General features: G+C 39.0%; 1 protein-coding gene and 2 long non-coding RNA genes across 4 annotated transcripts; 1 reads left to right on the forward strand and 2 right to left on the reverse strand.

Moving 5' to 3' along the window:
• Positions 1–5783: 5783 nt before the first annotated feature.
• LOC133735419 (uncharacterized) lies at positions 5784–6444 on the reverse strand. Its single transcript, XR_009858993.1, has 2 exons — positions 6263–6444; positions 5784–6109 (listed from the first exon to the last, which is right to left on the reverse strand). It is a non-coding gene; the product is annotated as an uncharacterized LOC133735419 (long non-coding RNA).
• A 1436-nt stretch (positions 6445–7880) lies between these two features.
• On the reverse strand, positions 7881–9465 carry LOC133735453 (uncharacterized). Of its 2 annotated transcripts, none has more exons than XR_009859036.1 (3): positions 9045–9465; positions 8114–8259; positions 7881–8015 (listed from the first exon to the last, which is right to left on the reverse strand). It is a non-coding gene; the product is annotated as an uncharacterized LOC133735453 (long non-coding RNA). The 2 variants fall into 2 exon arrangements; XR_009859037.1 differs by having other exon boundaries at positions 9062–9464.
• Positions 9466–13326: 3861 nt separating this feature from the next.
• LOC133740965 (mogroside IE synthase-like) lies at positions 13327–15419 on the forward strand. The gene is made up of 2 exons (XM_062168902.1): positions 13327–14029; positions 14488–15419. The coding sequence occupies exons 1-2, from the start codon at positions 13376–13378 to the stop codon at positions 15223–15225; spliced, it is 1392 nt and encodes a 463-aa protein (XP_062024886.1). The 5' UTR covers positions 13327–13375; the 3' UTR covers positions 15226–15419.
• The last annotated feature ends 2672 nt before the right edge of the window (positions 15420–18091 follow it).

Genomic DNA, 18091 nt, shown 5'->3' on the forward strand with positions numbered 1-18091 from the left:
TAATGAAATAAGATCACAACTCAGCATACGAATCACTAAGCAATTTAAAGTTCGAAACTCCTGTTTGAACAAAAACCCAAAAGTAATGCCAATAGAGGCGAAACCTTATCCGAGACCACCCAAAGTCTCTGGAACACTCCTACGATCAATATGACAAAACTAATAGTCAATCGAAAGGCCGGATCCTCACGGATCGATAACCTAGACAATCGAAAATGGTAAAAACCCTAACAAAATCATATTATCACCAAAAAATACGTATTATACATCAAAATGTTAGTATCGACGAGTAGATGGTATATAAAACCATCAACTGCCTCCTGACATGGCTCGTGGCACACCGCCGCCTGCCAAACTCAAGACCACAACAATCCAACCGTCCAAAATATCAAGAATACCAAGTAGAGCAACTTTAATACCTAGAGCTTGAACCAACTCAGCCTAGATCGCCGCCACAAGCCTAATACTACTATTCACCCTGAGTTGACTATGCTCTGGTGAAAATCGTCCAAAACCACCACCAAGAGTCGAAGGAGAAAGCTTCCATGAACCTAACAAAATCGGTTTCGTGCTCGGCCGTCACCGGAGGAGGAAAATCTTGTCAGGTCTGCCTTCACTGTCGCGATCCGCCGTGTACACTTCAAATCGCCACAAGCCACCACTGTAGGGAGAACCGCATGGAGGAGGCGAGCCTGTCTGTGCCGGTCTCGTGGCCTGGGGTCGCCGGAGCTCGCCAGAAAATCCGGGTCTTGGAAACAGGTTCAGGTCGGATTTACCGGAAAAGTGAGAGAGAAAAAAAGATCTGGAACTTTCTAGAATTTGCCCAAAAAGAAGGTTTTGGATTTTGTGAAGATATTTCCGGAAATTCCCTATTTATACTAAAATTTCCGAAAATGGAAAATCTTTCGCTGATCATAACTTCATCATACGATCTCCGATTTGTGCGTGCCGTATATCCACGAACTCGTATCGACGCGCTCTACGAATTTTGTGAAGGAAGTTTTAGGAGAAACCCAACAAATAAAAAGTCAACCTTTTGACCCCTCGAAATAAAACGTTTCGAGCATTTATTCGTCCGAAATACTTTCACTCCACCCCCGAACCACGTAAACGTACTAACAACCCACTTAATAGTTTCTGAAAAATCATCATAAACTAATAATGAATTTCCCGAGTATTACAGTGCCTCACCTCAGGAGTGAGGTGAACCACTATACTTCTTGTGTCACTATCTACTTTTATCGTACTTCTGCCTTAGCCTCCAGGTCATGACAAAAACATTTGGTGACATCTGTGGGAATTACGTATATGAAATCATGTTGCTTTCCAAGCTCTCTTGGTCACCTTGCCAGACACAATGGTACCTCGATATGATTCAAGGCCTTCTTTGTGAGATCTTAGTGCCATGGTGGGGGGGATTCAACGCCCCATTTTTCTGATTTCATGGCCTCCTGTTCAAGATCTCATGGCCTGCCGTACATGATTCAACGCCTCTTTTTCCTGATCTCAAGGCCTCCTTTCTGAGATCTCATGGCCTCCCATATGTGATCTATAGCCTCTTTTGTACGATCTCACGCCCTCCGGTTTGAGATCTCATGGTCTCCCTTACGTGATGTATGAGCTTTTTTGTATGATCTCTCGGCCTCTCGTACGTGATCCATGACCTACTTAGTATAATCTCTCGGCCTCCAGTTTAAGATCTCATGACCTTCTTTGCATGATCACTCAGTCTCCCGTACGTGATGCATGGCCTCCTTTGCATAATCTCTCGCCCTCCCGTACATGATGCATGGTCTACTTTGTATGATCTCTTGGTCTCTCGTACGTGATGCATGGCCTCTTATCTAGTTAATTAGGCATGATATTATCTCGCTCAACATGATCACCTCCGCATCTTATCTTGCTCGATATGATCACCTCGACATGCTTGCTGGGAATGATCTTATCATACTTGGCAATACCACCTCAATATTTTCTGGGTAGGCATCGGCTTGATTTTATCTTGCTCGACATGATTGATCATTTCAGCATCTTATGTCGCTAAGCATCAGCATGGTTTTATGATCTCACTTGGTATGATCACCTTGGCATCTTATTTCGCTGGGCATTGGCATGATCTTGTGGTCACCTCAGCTTGATCTCCTGATCACCTCGACATGGTCTCATGGTCACCTCCGCTTGATCTCCTGGTCACCTCGGCATGATCTCTCTCATTCACCTCGGCTTGATCTTCTGATCACATCGACATGATCTCATGGTCACCTCAGCATGATCTTCTCATGGTCACCTTGGTATGATCTTACGATATCCCACCCATAATCACCTCGACATGATCAACTCAAGCCCCCTTTTGATCAGCTCTATATAAGTTATCTTACGCTCTTTCAATTAAAACTAATGTCTTGCTTTATTTACATGCTTATATTATCACCATAATCTAAGCATATCATAATTTTAGTAGCATACCCGTTATATCCACATATGGCATTAGTGTTTTAGATATCTCCATGATTCTCAAGTATGTTTACATAATGAAAAATATTATTAGCATCTATACTATAATTACATACTATACACACATGCAATGCTTTTCATTTAAGAGTGTTGCTATTGAGACTTCCAAATCTGCTCACTTGACCTCACTCTATTATGAATTATTAAATGACATATATAACCTACTATAAAATGACTCTTAAGGACAATAATTATACCAAAAAAATATTACATTGATTTTCTATAGACTTTCCAATTCAATAATATTAGATTGCATTCTTTATTATTTTCTTTATCTATTTTAATTTTCCAATTTCACTACATACTCATTAAAGCATTCATATATATTTAATAAGAGTTAAAACTATGATTATGTGACATAAAAATATATGATATACATGTTGAACGCGTATTGGTGAGGGAAAACAAAACAAATCATATTATGACCAAAATCTAAGTCTATCGATTATATTTACAAAAAAAAACAAAAAATGAGCTAGCAATTTTTAAAACAAATATTTAAATAATTAATCATGAGGTACATAAAATAAGCATTAAGAAAAAATGATTAATCTTCATATTTTTTTGCAGAGCTAAAACAGAAAAAAAAAAAAAAAAAAAAACCACAAAACAGTTCATGTACGTTATTTTCTTGTTGATTGGAAATTAATTTTTAAATCTCAATACCTTGTGTTTAATTTTTTTTATTGAAAAAAGTTTTTATGTTGACTGATTAAGGAATGAATATGTAATTAAGATTTATAGAGTAATTAATTCATTGAATTAACTAAGTTTTTTATTTTAAAGATAATAGTTTGTTTGCAAATTATATGAGTGGGATCATTTGAGGAAATTCAGTGAGGTTTAGTGAGTAAATTTAATATTAGAAATTTTTTTTTTTTTTTGAAAGGAAGACGACAAACTATATTAAGTGAAAACTGAGGAGTACATGGAGCGATGCACAAAACATCGAAAGAACGCAATAAACATAACGAGATGCACAAACGCATCTGTAATGAAGAAAAAACAATAAAACATAATTAGATGCACAATCGCATCAAGAATAAAAGGTAACCAGGTAACCATGTGACTTAATGCCGTAAGGCATTGTTGCACTGCATATGTCACTGAAGCAGTGTAATTAGGAGAGTAACCGTAACTGTAACGGATGATAGGACCACCTAGGAGAGGCGATTCGCTCACCAAGCGATCGAAAGCGACCAAGGGTACCAATACCAGAACCTCGGATTTAGGCAGACGAACTCTTAAGAACCAGAACCAATACCAGAACAAAATGAGCAGCTGTTTCGGATCCAAAATCCGAATTAGGGAAACACCCGGGTCCCAAATGCGGATCCAAATCCGACCTGAAGTCTGCCAAAGCAAACATGACCAACATCCAGGCCCAATTGAAACAGCCACAAAACCAAGCCCATACGAAAACACTCTGGGCACCCGAGCGGCTGGGCACCCTTCCTGAGCCACTCCTCCACGCCGCCGAGCCGCACAGCCGGGCCGCCGAGACAGACCGCCGCGCCTTCAGGGTAGCATGGCAGCGACTAACCCGAGAACACTGCAACCAGATGGCCTGATCGAGATGCCTCTCGTCGAACGAACCTGAACTCAGTGCCTTTGTCCACCAGAGGTCAAATCGCCGCCGCCGGAGATGGTCTGATCGCCGTGACTCCAACCAATGTCGAAACCACACGGCATCAACCCTACTAGCCAGATAGCATACCGGAAAAAGAGAGCCTGGATCCCAAATGCGATTTGGATCCACAGATCCGCAAAGGATTCTCCTTCTCGAACCTGCCGGAGGACGAGCAATATCACGCCAACCAGAAGGCGACCACAAAGCCCAGATCGAATCAATCTGAGGAGGAGTGAACGACCTCGCTTCAACACGGGTCGAGGACCTCGACTTTTGGAGAAGAGCAGAGAAAAAGGGGGAGACGGCCTGGACCGTGCTCGATAGCTGCGACACCAGGGGAAGTGCCGGAATTTTGCTCCATCGGAGATGGAGGAAGTTGCAGAGACGCATACCCATGGCGGCGGTCTCTCTAGGGTTCAAACGTGAAAGGTAGAAGTTCTTGGTATTTCGTTAGTATTAGAAAATTTGATAGGAGGTGTAAAAAGCATAGGAGGTTAAATTTGGAGGTTCCAATAGAAAAACTCTTCATTTAATTGCAAACTAATTAAATTTTCTCACATGTACATGCGACACTCGCTAAGTAAATAGGAAACCGTAAAATCAGTAAAAAAATAGACTAAGAAGTTCAGAGAAATTAAGTAAAAGGACACCAAACCTCTCATATAAAATCATTATGGAATATCTTTTACATTAGTCTCGTACCATATAAAGTTGATTCCATTTATCTCGACCGCAACGGCCAACGAGTATGATGCTATGAAGCCGGCCAACGAGTAAAACCTAGACCAATCAAAGAGAAGCTACTCTGAACTTGGGCCTAGTGATGCAATGAGGCAAACACCTAGTTTACATGGGCCTAGTTTATTTGCTCCCGGGTGAGTTTGATCTTCTTTCCTTTTTATTTTTCTATGAATTTTTCAATTCCAAAATCTATGTTTAGATCTTCCATTTTTTTTTTCTATTTTCAGGGTTATTTTGATCGGGCTTTGGTGTAGGGGTCTCTTTATAAGATGCAATTTTGGAGTTCCATCACTACACCAATTTTGTTATCAGACAACGGCAGAAAACCGTTGTGGGATTTAGAGACCCACCGTTGTAGAGTGAGCCGTTGTCTGATGAAAAATCAGACAACGGTGGAACACAGTTGTGTGATAAACACACAGACAACAGGTATGTGTTATAACTGTTGTGTGATAGCTCGGCAGATGGCTCGGCAGATGCCAAGCGCGCAGCTGCGCAGCAGTTGAGGGGCGTCTTCAGACAACAGTGCCAGTTTGCAACTGTTGTATGTTAAGCATGTCAGACAACATTTTTTTATTTTGTCTGTTGTCTGATTGCTCTTCAAACTTCAGTTCTTAGACTATATCTGTTGTGTGATTAACTTTAGGACAACAGAGTTCAATTGCTTCCGTTGTGTGAGTATAAATTAGAAGACACTAATTTGTTAAAAACCGATGTGTGATATGAATGATTGCAGTATATTTGTCCCAATTTTGGCCATTCGTGCAGTCACCATTATATCTATTCTGTTGTCTGATCATTTGAACATCCCATTCTTGAATTAAATTGTGCATTCATTTGGTCCATTTACCAAATGAACAGTAGTTCATCAAATGTAAACATTGCAAACCATCAAATGAGTAATCTAACCAATGTTTTAAACTTCAAAAGCAAAAGAGGTGCATTTCCCAATCATTCAAGCCAACATTTAAACTATAAAAGCATTCTAGCACATGCCCATCTACTTGGGACATCAAAAGTGTGTATTTATATTGTTCCAAAACATGGCACATATATGATGCATGAAAATGTATCATCTACTTGGGTCTCTTTGGGTTTTGTGATTCTTCTTCACGATCTGCAACTGTTGCAGTAAAGAAGCTTGCTTTTTGAAAATGGAGTACATGGGTTGTTAAAGACTTGAGCTTTGAGGCGGTTTTGCTCATCTGGGGAAGTATTCCATACCTTGCCACCACATATGAAAAAAGAAGAACAAAAAAATTATGTAGATAGAAAAAAATACAAATTGTAAAGCACCATAGTCTCCGATGTAACAGAAATGTAAAAACAAAAATTGAAACAAAAAAAATATAGACATCTGCTGGAAAAATTGCATACCTTGCCACCATAGTTCCTATTCCGTGAATTATACATTCTTTCAAGTCCAGTAGAGCACCTGATATCAAAGACTTACAAAACTTTTCAATTGCTAGAACATTATATACCAGCAATATAACTAGAGGCGACAAAGACTATAAATATTATAGCAACATATTTAATCAAGTTTATACAGCATACTATGAATTGATGCCAGCTGAACTTCCAAATCACGAAATTTTATGGGTATGGAGACACATATACCATTTGTGAAAAATGAAATGAACAGAAAACCAATGAAAATCATGCTGCCAATCATAACTGAGGCACAAGATTGGGGGAAAATATATGTGAAAGCTATGTGTAGAAATACAACAGAAGAAAAGGATTAGAAAATTGTGCTTACCCCAAAAGTGACAAGACCAGGCCCTCTTGCATTTGGTTTCAGACCCTCTACACCATCTTTTCTGTAGGATCAGACCTGAATACATAGACCTACATGCACATAAGATAGTAGCACAAACAAGAAAAGATTTTAATAAAAGCCCAAATGAAAAGGTAGATGAATGCAGATGGCTGGAATATCATGTATGAATGTAAAAGAAATCAACAAATGTAAATCTCCAGGAAAGTTATGTTAAATTCAAAACCATATTAATATTTCTGGAACACATATTATAAATTAAATCCTGAAGTTAGAGGATGAACACACATGACGATGAAGTAGCCCTCTTGACAAGTAGCATGTTATACACTCTTTAACATTAATTTATTTGATTTCATTTTGCCCTTCTTTTGATTTTATTTTCTTTAGACTACAAACGCATGACAAATGTTATAGGCTTCCCAGCAAAGATGGTGAGTTTGTTCAACCAAACCTTAGGCATAAACATGAACACTTATTCTAGCAAGAGAGACCATTATTTATGTAAAAGCGCATTTAAAAATAGCAAAATTGTAAGAAACGTGAACAAGCCAACTTAGAACACAATCATAGGATTCTGGTTCACTTTATCTTGATGGTTGTAGCAAAATTAATCATGGAGGCTGACTCGGTGGTGACTGGGACACAGAGAAAGTCAAGCTTCAGAAAGTATAGGCTAAATAACCAATTTCTCCTAGGTTCCTAGCATTAAAACAAAGAGAAATGATTCTTAGATTAAATTACCTCACTTGTGCTTTCTTGCTCTCTTCTTTCATCCTATCCAGAGATTCAAAGGCTGCATTCCCAACTACCACTCTTAAAGTGGGATACTGCTTCAATATGGCATGAACCTGAAATCACGAGGAAAGAATATCAAGCAAAATGATTTGAAGCAGACACAGAGTGCATTTTATGACGTTATTCCAGCAGCAGCAGTAACACTGAGAGTCTGAGAGAATGATAAACATAAACATATGGTTCACAAAGGCTAAAGTCTAGCAGCTTCTCTGAGGCATTTTCACAAACACCTGGTGGGCAAAACAAAAATGAAGCTCTCCATTAAATCTGCCAGCTGTTTCAGACTCTTTTAGCTGCATCTCTCTAATTGACCAAAGCTCTTCTAGCTCCAACTCAAACTATTCTTTCTTCTTCAGTCCTAAACAACAAACAGTTAAACCACATCCAAAATAACCCGACAAAAACTCAAATGAAAATAAGGCAAAAAACAAAGTCAAAACCAACCTTCAACTTTTTTATTATCCCATTGTTTTGATCTAGCTTCCATTCCTCCACTGGTACCTCCAATCATTGTGCCAGATTTTCACAGCATAATTCCATCAATAGTTACAACTAATTTAAGAGGGATAGACAAAAAAAGTTAGATATCTAGCTAAATATAAACAAGTCCGACACAGAATACTTATCCATAACAAAGTAGAACTCATTACCTTTGAACCTCTCACCAATCCAGCTTAGGCGCTTAGCCTCATCAAGTTCGTCACAAACAAGAGTATTGCCAACCGCAAAAAGAATAGCCTTTTAGAGTTACTTCTTTTATACTATCAATTGCCATTCCAAGTTGAATATCAACACCCTACATTAGAAATTAGAAAGAGTACGTAAGTCTAAAAAAATCAAAGTAAACAAGAAAGAGAGTAACCATCATGAAATATCATAGATGAAAAAGTAGGGCCTGGAAAACAACAGCCTTGAGAGTCCCATAACTTGTAGAGCTAGAGTCAAGTACAAAACCAATTAAGCCACTGAAAAGTTGAGTACAAACTTTAATACTTCATTAATAAGAAATCTTACCTTGTATCAAGTTATTGACGAATCACAATATATCTTGTAACTAACATTTTATATCTACAATTCAATACAGATTTGAATACTAACCAAGCAATCACATACCAAACACCAAAACTTAATCAGACAAATTTCATAAACTAAAGCACAAAAAACTTACTAGGCTGCCAGTGGCTTAGTAAGAAGGAGAATAAAGAGGACCATGCCGATTCTAGATTTTATCACAGAACATTAAAATGAAAAACAGCACATTGAATCGATCTAGCCTAATTACACTACTACCACCACAATCAGGTCTCAATCACATAGTTAATGCTAAAAAAAAAAAGTAAACAGTAACCAAAACATCTTCATATTTTCAATTCCACAAAACCCAATTACAAATTCAATTCGAAAAGGAACTTCATTAACAAAAAGAACTCAATCAAAACAGTAACAGGTTTCCAATCCCACAAGCCCCATTTCACCTTCATCAACTGGAACCATAAAACTTATAGAATTGCCGTGCAACAAATCAAGGGCTCGTTCTTTTCCATAGAATTTACAAAATTTAAGCTAAAAGAGAATTAAAACCTGAATTCAATTAATACCATTGTTGACTTGGTCGCTGTCTCCGGGGTGAGCTTGTAGTGACAAAACCCAATCCGCAACTGCGTCCTTGTTAATATGAAAATCCAAACTTCTAATTAGTGAATGAAAAAACTGAACTCCTTAAACGGCAACGTATTGAGGAGGGATGACGTACGCGGTGGAGAGCATGGAGGAGGTCAAGGCCGGAGACGACGAAGTAGGCGAGAGTGAGGCGGTTGATCTCTTGCATCTGGTATTGGTGTGGGAGGAGCTGGTACATCATCCCCAGAAAAGTCACATTCTTTTCTCTCTCGAAAGGCTCGGAATCCATGGTCGGAGATGGAGATCCGAGTCTCTGTTAAACTCCGGTAGAGTGCACAATTTTAAGATCTGCTTATGAATATCAGAACCCTAAATTTTGCATCTCAGTGAATTGAAACAGTAACGAAGAGCGAAAGCTGACAAATCCAAATCAAAATTGAATCAAAACAGTAAAGGAGACGAAGAGAACTTACGAAGTTCGAGACAAATCGAATCAAAGGCGTGAATCGAAGTTCGAGATGACGAAATTGTTTAGGGCTCCGGTGTGAATCCAAGTCTAAGGCTACTCCGGTGTGAAATCAAAATGACGAGAGGACGAGAAACAAGAAACCCCAAATTTTAGGGCTTACCGGATTCTAAGAGAAATCTCCCATTTAGGGCTTCGAAGGCTTCGCTTCGGAGGCGGTGGATTTAGGGTTTAGGATTGTGGAGTGAGTCGGGGCAGCTGTGGAGTGAGTCGGAGTGAGAGTCGGACAGCGATGGAGTCAGAGAGAGAGTCGGTGTGAGTCGGGGTCAGCTGTAGGGGTTTTGTGGAGTGAATGTCATGTCGGGTTTAGCTGTGGGCATTAGTTTGGTCTGAATGGATTTTTTCTGAAGTGTTCTAATAGTTTGGTCTGAATAGATCGATGCTATTGTGTAGTTGTCTAGCGCTAGGACACATGGCCACATAAGCCATTAATTTCATCCTGCAGGCATCAGACCATGGTTTTCCACATATCTGTTGTCTGAATGCCACTTAAAAATTTTCAGTTTTGCCGCCTCTTGTTGCCTGTTGAGAGGGAATCGAATTTTGAGGGAGAGAATGCAGGGAAATGTGGGAGGGAATAAGTGCCATTTTTAGGCAAATCTACACACATCCAAACTTTCCCAATACATCTCCCTTTATCAGACAACAAAAAGTAAAAAAACAGTTGTATGATATTTTGCAAGCTACACTCATACAACAGATATAACTATTCTGTTGTACTTTAGAGTATCAATTTGGAGCCAAATTTGAGTCAGGCTAGGAGGGAAATCTGCCGCTATTTTTTGTTTCATTCAGACAACAGAATTTTCTTGTAACTGTTGTGCGATGACCTTCTACCTAAAAAGTTCAGAATTTTAACCGCCTTATACAACGCAAGTTTTGTAAACGCGTTGTGTGATTCACTTTCCTTCATCACACAACACTTTTTTTTTTTCATTGTGCAAAAAGTGTCGTCTGATAAGGTTTTTGGTGTAGTGCATGTACGAATTCAGCTACAATGGCCATGATGGACGTTGGTGGTGCTAGATTTGTGGCAGCTGAAGATGATGAGAAGTTTAGAATTAGAGTTTTCTTTTGTTTTTTTAATTTCAGTTGGGCCTCCTACTGTTGTTTGGGCTCTGAATTTTACTTTATTTTCTATTAGGCCTTTTTATTAGGTTTTGTATCATTTATTAGAATGCCTACTAAATCTAGATTGACTGAGATTAGATTATGTACTTCTTCAAGTCAATTTAATAAGTACATAAACCAATCTCTTTTTACAAAGCCTTTTACTGTAATTTTTCCTACTTAATGAAATCTCATCACCGACCAAAACAAAGAGTAATAGAAATCAGATTCCCCAATGTATCATGCTAAGAATAGCTAGGATTTTCAGAGAAAGACGTTTTGAAATAAAAATGAATATCAAAAATTCGAGTGGCTGAAGCACTAGAAGCTATACAAGATATAACTATTTGGATTAAATACTTGTTACTCCCTGTAATTTGCGGCTTAAAACAGTTCAGTCCCTCACCTTTTAAATTAAACAGGTTAGTCTTTATTCTCTCTAATTCTCACATTACATGTCCAAAATGACCATTATACCCCTCACTTCATTTTTTTTTCTTTTTTTTTTTCTCTTTTTTAGTGTTTTAATTTTTCTCTATTTTTTTTTCTGCTTCTCTCTCTCAACTCTCTCTCTTGGGATTGGGGATTTTCCGCCATGGCCTCCACGACAAGACCCACAAATGCTCCAGTGACTCTGCAGCTCCCCGCTCCAGTTCCCCGACCCTAATTCCAGCTCCGACCAGTCCAGCTTCGATCCCATTTCCAACCAGCCCGCCTCCACTGAGCTCCACTTCCAACCCACCACTCAAACCCCCGATCTCTCACCCTCCTCTGCCTCTTTTCACCGAATCCTAACCAGAAACCCCAACCCCTAAACCGGATCCGCTTCTAACGCCCTACTTGACTCACAAAATGGATCCGCCATCCCGACGGCACCACCACCCAAAACGCTAAGACCTAGGAAGCTACGTCGGCTTCGGAGCCCAGAAAAGCTCGAGGACATTATCAGTATACTAATCCGAGTCCAAATTCTAGTACTCTATTACCGACATCTTTCACCGTCTTACTTCGATACTATCGCTTCCGAGCACAATTGCACGCTAGGTTTCTCAGACGAGTAGAGAATTGGAGAGATCTGGTTTGCCTCCGGCGAGGTAGCTTCGACATGAGCTTCTTCGTCTTCGGGCGAGGCAACACCGTTTTGAGGCTTTGCATCGCTCGGATCGATCAGAATTTCATTTTGTAACGGAAATTCAATTTTTGAAGTTTTGAATTTTTTAGAGGAGAGTGTGAAAGGCTTTGAGGTTTTGTTCGAGAGAGAGAGAGAGAGAGACAAAAAAAAAAAAAACAGAGAAAAAAAAAGGAAAGGGATTAAAAAAAGAAAGAAAAATAATTTAAAAAAGGAAATAAGGGTATAATAGTCATTTTAGACCTGTTGTTTGAGAATTAGAGAGAATAAGGACTAACCTGTTTAATTTAAAAGGTAAGGGACTGAACTATTTTCGGCAGCAAAGTACAGGGAGTAACAACTATTTAATCCTTAATTATAATAAACTTACCAATTAAACTATAGATTCATTTATGATTGGGTTTTTGTCCATTTACCCCATTTTCTAGGGATTTTTTTCTCACTAACCCCATTAAATTTTTTTAATTCTCTCTTACCCAATACACTCTAAGGAAGTCTTCCCTAATACCCCATTAAGATTTTTTTTTCCCCAAGTACTGTTATTGACCATTCATCTTCAAATCAAACCCGTATGGAATATTTACCGAAAGTAAAGATGAGATATGAAAATGATGAACATCGATACTTGAGTATGAAATTAAAAACAACACTAAAGTTTGAGCAGACTATAACAATATTTGTCATAGAGAGAATATCAATTCTCACTAATTATATCCTAAATTCTATGCATTTTGTTTTCCAATGGCAAAAACACTTCGAGGCAGTAAGACCTGTTCGAAACTATTGCCAAGTAAAAATGTTTTTCACTTGTAGTATGTCATTCTTTATCTCATCTTTTTTTCTTAAGCTGATGTATCAAGTGCCTAAAAATGAGATAGGGTATTTTAAAATGCCTAGATGGCTTAACAATCGTTTCACTCGTGCGCTGGTTGGTTAGAGCAAGTCCACCCGTTGAGGTTGGCTGGTCAAGACTATTCACTGTTTTTTGCCTTTCATTTCCACTATTTTTCTTGACCAGCCAGATACTGTTCACAAAAAGTCACCAAATGTCAGTTGGCAGGTCAAGAAATTGACCCATAGTGACTTTTTGTGAACAGTATCTGACTGGTCAAGAAAAATGGTGGAAATGAAAGGCAAAAAGCAGTGAATAGTTTTGACCAGCCAACCTCAACGGGTGGACTTGCTCTTAGGGTTATTTTAACATGTTTGGTCTGCTCGTTTCAGACGTAGTTACTGTAAACACAACTCTGTTGGTAAATTTGCCATAATTCTTTCATTAATTGTTATACTCAATCTCTATAAAGAGAGAACCTCTCTATAGAAGAAGACAATATATATCATTGACGCATACCGGATCAAACAATAACTTGTGTGGCTGAAATGAAATGAAAATGGATTGGGAGATAAACACGTCCAGTACATTCACCAGCCAAGAAGTCTTGAGATAAATTATTGGTACTGTATATATAGAGCCTTAAATCTTATATCTTATCATCAAACTACAGTAAGAAAATAGAGAGAGAGAAAATGGAGAAGGAAGATAAAGCCTACGAAGCTCATTGTTTAGTCGTATCGTTTCCAACTCAAGGCCACATTAATCCCATGCTCCAATTCTCCAAGCGCTTAGAGCGAAAAGGCCTCAAAGTTACACTGGTCACAACCCAATCCTTTCACAAACGCTTGTCCTCGCCGTCCACATCCATCACATTAGAGACCATCTCCGATGGCCACGACGAAGGTGGGTCCGCAGAAGCGGAGAGCATGGAAGCCTATCTGGATAGATTTCGTGAAGTCGGATCAAGGACCCTGACTAAGCTCATCGAGAAGCTCTCAGACTCGGGGCATAAAGTTGATTGTATAGTTTATGATGCGTTTATTCCTTGGCCGCTGGAAGTGGCCAAAAGGTTTGGGATTGTTGGGGTAGCTTTCTTCACTCAGTCTTGTGCTGTTGACAACATATACTACAATGTCCAACAGGGTTTGCTCAAAGTTCCATGTACTAATGAGTCTGAGATTTTGCTTCCGGGAGTGCGAGTACCTCTTCGAGCTTCGGATATGCCTTCTTTTGTTTCCGTTCCCAGTCAGTACCCGGCTTTTCTTAGAATGGTTGTGGATCAGTTCTCCAATGTTGACAAAGCTGATTGGATCCTCTGCAACACATTTTATGAGCTGGAAGTAGAGGTACTAATCAATTCACTCTCCGGTTTGTTCTAGGTTATATACTAGTGATCACCATAATTTGAAGTCATTTCCATGGTTTTATATGCATACCCTTCATAATTCATTGCTTACAGTATCCTTAGGCTTGCTTTGGGGCAGCTTAATTGATCGCCATTTCTAAAAAATAAATAAAAAAATAAAAAAATTGTTCAATAGTAAATGTCTATTCCTCTCACATAGCTTTTGTGAAGGAATACCGTATTATGAGGATCGTATATGCTTGATCGGTCAAACTACTTACTATTTAGTATAGCAGATATACTCATATACCACATTGCTTGTCTAGTATGCGTAGTTACATACTAACATATTATATTATATCAAATGAATTGTTGCTTACATGTGACTGTGGTTAAAAAATAATATACGTGTATACAATTTTTTTTAAGACACTGTTCTAATACATTGTTGTGGCATAGGAGGCGGATTGGATGGCAAAGTTCTGGCCGTTGAGGACGATCGGTCCAACTATACCATCCATGTATTTGGATAAACGACATGAGGATGACAAAGAATATGGCTTCAGCCTCTTTAAGCCAAATAGTGATGCCTGCATGAAATGGCTAAAGGAACGACAAAAAGGATCAGTAGCTTATGTGTCATTTGGCAGCTTAGCAGAGCTTGGAGCCGAGCAAATGGAGGAACTGGGCTGGGGTTTAAAGAATAGCAACATCTACTTCTTGTGGGTGGTCAGAGAAAAAGAAGCAAACAAGCTTCCAAGAGGGTTTGCAGAGGCGATATCGGAGAAGGGTTTGGTGGTCTCATGGTGTCCCCAATTGGAGGTTTTGGCAACCGAAGCTGTTGGTTGTTTCGTTACGCATTGCGGTTGGAACTCGACTTTGGAGGCATTGAGCTTAGGGGTTCCAATGGTTGCAGTGCCACAATGGACTGATCAGAGCACTAATGCAAAGTATATTATGGATGTGTGGAAAATGGGGCTTAGAGCTCAAGCTGATGAGAAAGGGATAGTGAGACGGGAAGAAATAGAATATTGTGTGAGAGAGATATTGGAGAGAGAGAGAGGGAAAGAGATACAAAAGAATGCTTGGAAGTGGAAAGAATTGGCTAGAAAGGCTGTGGATAAAGGTGGAAGTTCTGATAGAAACATTGATGAGTTCATTGCAAAACTGGTTCAGCATGCACATGTAGCTTGCTAGCTAAGCTTTCAGCTACGGTGTTTCTGAAAATAGCCTAGCAATAATCGTTTAGTTCTGTACGAGTTGATGTATCTTCATTTTATGTGTGCCTTGTTTGTGCAAATCAATTAATAAAACGCAAACTATTTAGCTTTGAAGTCAACAAGAATTATACTAATGATCAGAGAGATATCCGTTTTTATGTACCTTTAAGATTTGAAGCTTAGCCAAATTAAATTTTTTTTTACTCGTTTGATTTTTATTATGATAGATCATTTCAGTTCTATCACACAAATTATATGTTTTGTGCACGAAATGACCAAACAAATTCGACTTGAATGATTTTTAATTTGGATGGATAATCCTTGACAAATGACACAATTAATGTATAGTTTCATGCACACATTGAATTACATTCAAAGAGTCAAGTTAAGACGTTCTCATATTATTTAAAATGATATTTGCATTTCTAGAACTCCCATGAAAATTATAATGGTAAAGTAGTGGTAAACTAAACAGGAAATGCTAGCTGAAAGCATGCATTACTTGTAATCTTACGTTATATTAGTAATTTAATCAGATTTTTGTGGCCTATAAGAACTTTTTCAAAGTATATATATGCTAAAACTTCATATTATAATAGCTCCTAGTAAAATTTTTGTAGAATAATTTAAAAGCACTATCGTTTTGTGTCTTGAAAGCAATTCCACATGTTGAGAATATATACATCCCACATGGAAAAAATGGGGCCTTGCCTATGAGTTTATAAGGATTTGGGTCACTTCATCCATTGCCAATTGGTTTTGGATGTGAACCCCAGATTACTTTACTAAGCTTTCGCTGTTAATTAATGGAAGGCCAATGGGTTTCTTTTCCTGTGGTAGAGGTGTGCGTCAGGATGACCCGTTGTCTCCATTGCTTTTTTGTTTGGCTGAGGAGGTATTAAGTCGTGGTCTCTCTGAGCTTGTATTAGCAGGTAGACTTCATCCTATTTCTTCTCCCCGTGGTACACAAGCTCCTTCCCATGTGTTATTTGCAGATGATGTTATTATTTTTTGTCGAGGGGATAAGCGCAATCTGCAGCGAGTGATGATTTTTATTGAGGAGTATGGTTCCGTCTCAGGGCAAATTATTAACAAGGCAAAGTCTCAGGTTTTTCTTAGCAAACATATGTATCGTCGACGCCACTCTATTGCTTCTTCTATGGGGATACCACTTGGTTCGATGCCTTTTACTTACCTTGGGGTGCCCATCTTCCGTGGCAAGCCAAGAGTTACTCATTTCCAAAAAATTGTTGATAAAATTAGATTGCGGTTCTCTAGTTGGATGGGTTCACTTTTATCCATGGCTGGGAGGCTTCAATTGATTAAATCAGTAATTTATAGTATGCTAGTAGCTTCCAAGTTTATGAATGGCCTGTGTCTTTGCTTCATCGACTTGAGGTATGGTGTAGAAACTTTCTTTGGTCTGGTTCAATTGATAAACGCGGGATTCCACTAGTGGCATGGAAGGTGTGCTGCTCTTCTTTTAATGAAGGGGGTTTGGGGCTTAAACAGTTGGTGCTTCTGAATAAATCTCTTCTTTTAAAACGGTGTTGGGAAATTTTTTCTTCTTCTTCTGAGGGCTGCGTTACACTTCGGGCTTGTTTTGTACGTGGCAGATTGTTAAGAAGCTCATATGCGGCTTCTTCCATATGGCCTGGGGTGCGTAAGTTTTGGCCTTTAGTTTTGGAGAATGCAAGATGGTTTATCGGTTCAGGTTCCCAAGTTTCTTTTTGGAGAGATAATTTCATTGGGAGGCCTATTATTGATCTATTTGGTTCTCGTGTGGCAATGAATGATCTTAATGGCTTGGTGTCTGATTTCATTGTTAATGGCTCATGGACTTTTCCTAATCTTCTTCAACTACACTTCCCAGATTTATGTGAGTTGATAAGTAAAATTCCTATTGCTATGGCTCTGTTGGCAGAGGATAAGGTTATGTGGTCTGCTTCTTCATCTGGGGAGCTCACTACCAAGCTTGCCTTTCTTTTTTTAAGACAGTCTTTGCCTTCTGTAGAATGGGGAAAGCATATATGGTCCAAGCATATTACACCAAGAATGTCTCTCTTATCTTGGAAGGTGTTACGTGGTCGTGTTTTAAGTGATGATTGTTTACAAAGGAGAGGAGTAGCTATGGCATCACGGTGTGGCCTTTGTTGTAATAATTCAGAATCTATTGACCATCTTTTTTTACATTGCTCCTTTGCCTCTTCTATCTGGAACTGCATGGTTTCAAGGTTTGAGTTGGGTATGGTTCCTAACTCCTTAATTGAGCTTTTTCATTTGGGACTTGGTAGTCGTAGCCCTCAATTGAAGGATTTATGGCTTGCTTGTTACACTTCAGTTCTATGGTTTATCTGGCAAGCTAGAAACAAGGCAAGATTTGATGGAGTAGTAGCACATGCTACGGTGATTTCTAGACTTATTTCAGGACATATACAAGCTTCTAGTCGTCTTGCTAAGGGATGTATGCATAATCTTGTGCAAGACCTTCGAGTTGTGAAAAGTTTTGGTGCTCAATGTAATCCACGGCGTGCCCCTACAATAATTGAGGTAAATTGGCATACTCTTCCTTTTGGTTGGGTTAAGATTAATTCAGATGGCGCTTGGAAAAGGTCCTCCAACCTGGGAGGTTATGGGGCTGTTTTTCGTGACTATAGGGGGAATTTTCTTGGTGCTTTTTCTTCAAATCTTGACATCCCTAGCTCGGTTGCAGCTGAGGTCATGGCAGTTATTAAGGCCATTGAGTTAGCATGGGTCCGTGATTGGAAGCATATATGGCTAGAAGTGGATTCTTCCATTATTCTTAATTTTCTTCGCTCTCCTCATTTGGGGCCATGGCAACT

The sequence above is a fragment of the Rosa rugosa genome, chromosome 3 (assembly GCF_958449725.1).
Source record: "Rosa rugosa chromosome 3, drRosRugo1.1, whole genome shotgun sequence".
Lineage (NCBI taxonomy): Eukaryota > Viridiplantae > Streptophyta > Magnoliopsida > Rosales > Rosaceae > Rosa > Rosa rugosa.

Excerpts from the sequence above, each read along its gene's own strand:
- LOC133740965 (XM_062168902.1), top strand. The coding sequence starts at position 13,376 with ATGGAGAAGGAAGATAAAGCCTACGAAGCTCATTGTTTAGTCGTATCG. Across the intron at positions 14,030-14,487 it reads TTTATGAGCTGGAAGTAGAG|GAGGCGGATTGGATGGCAAA; the intron begins GTACTAATCAAT and ends GTTGTGGCATAG.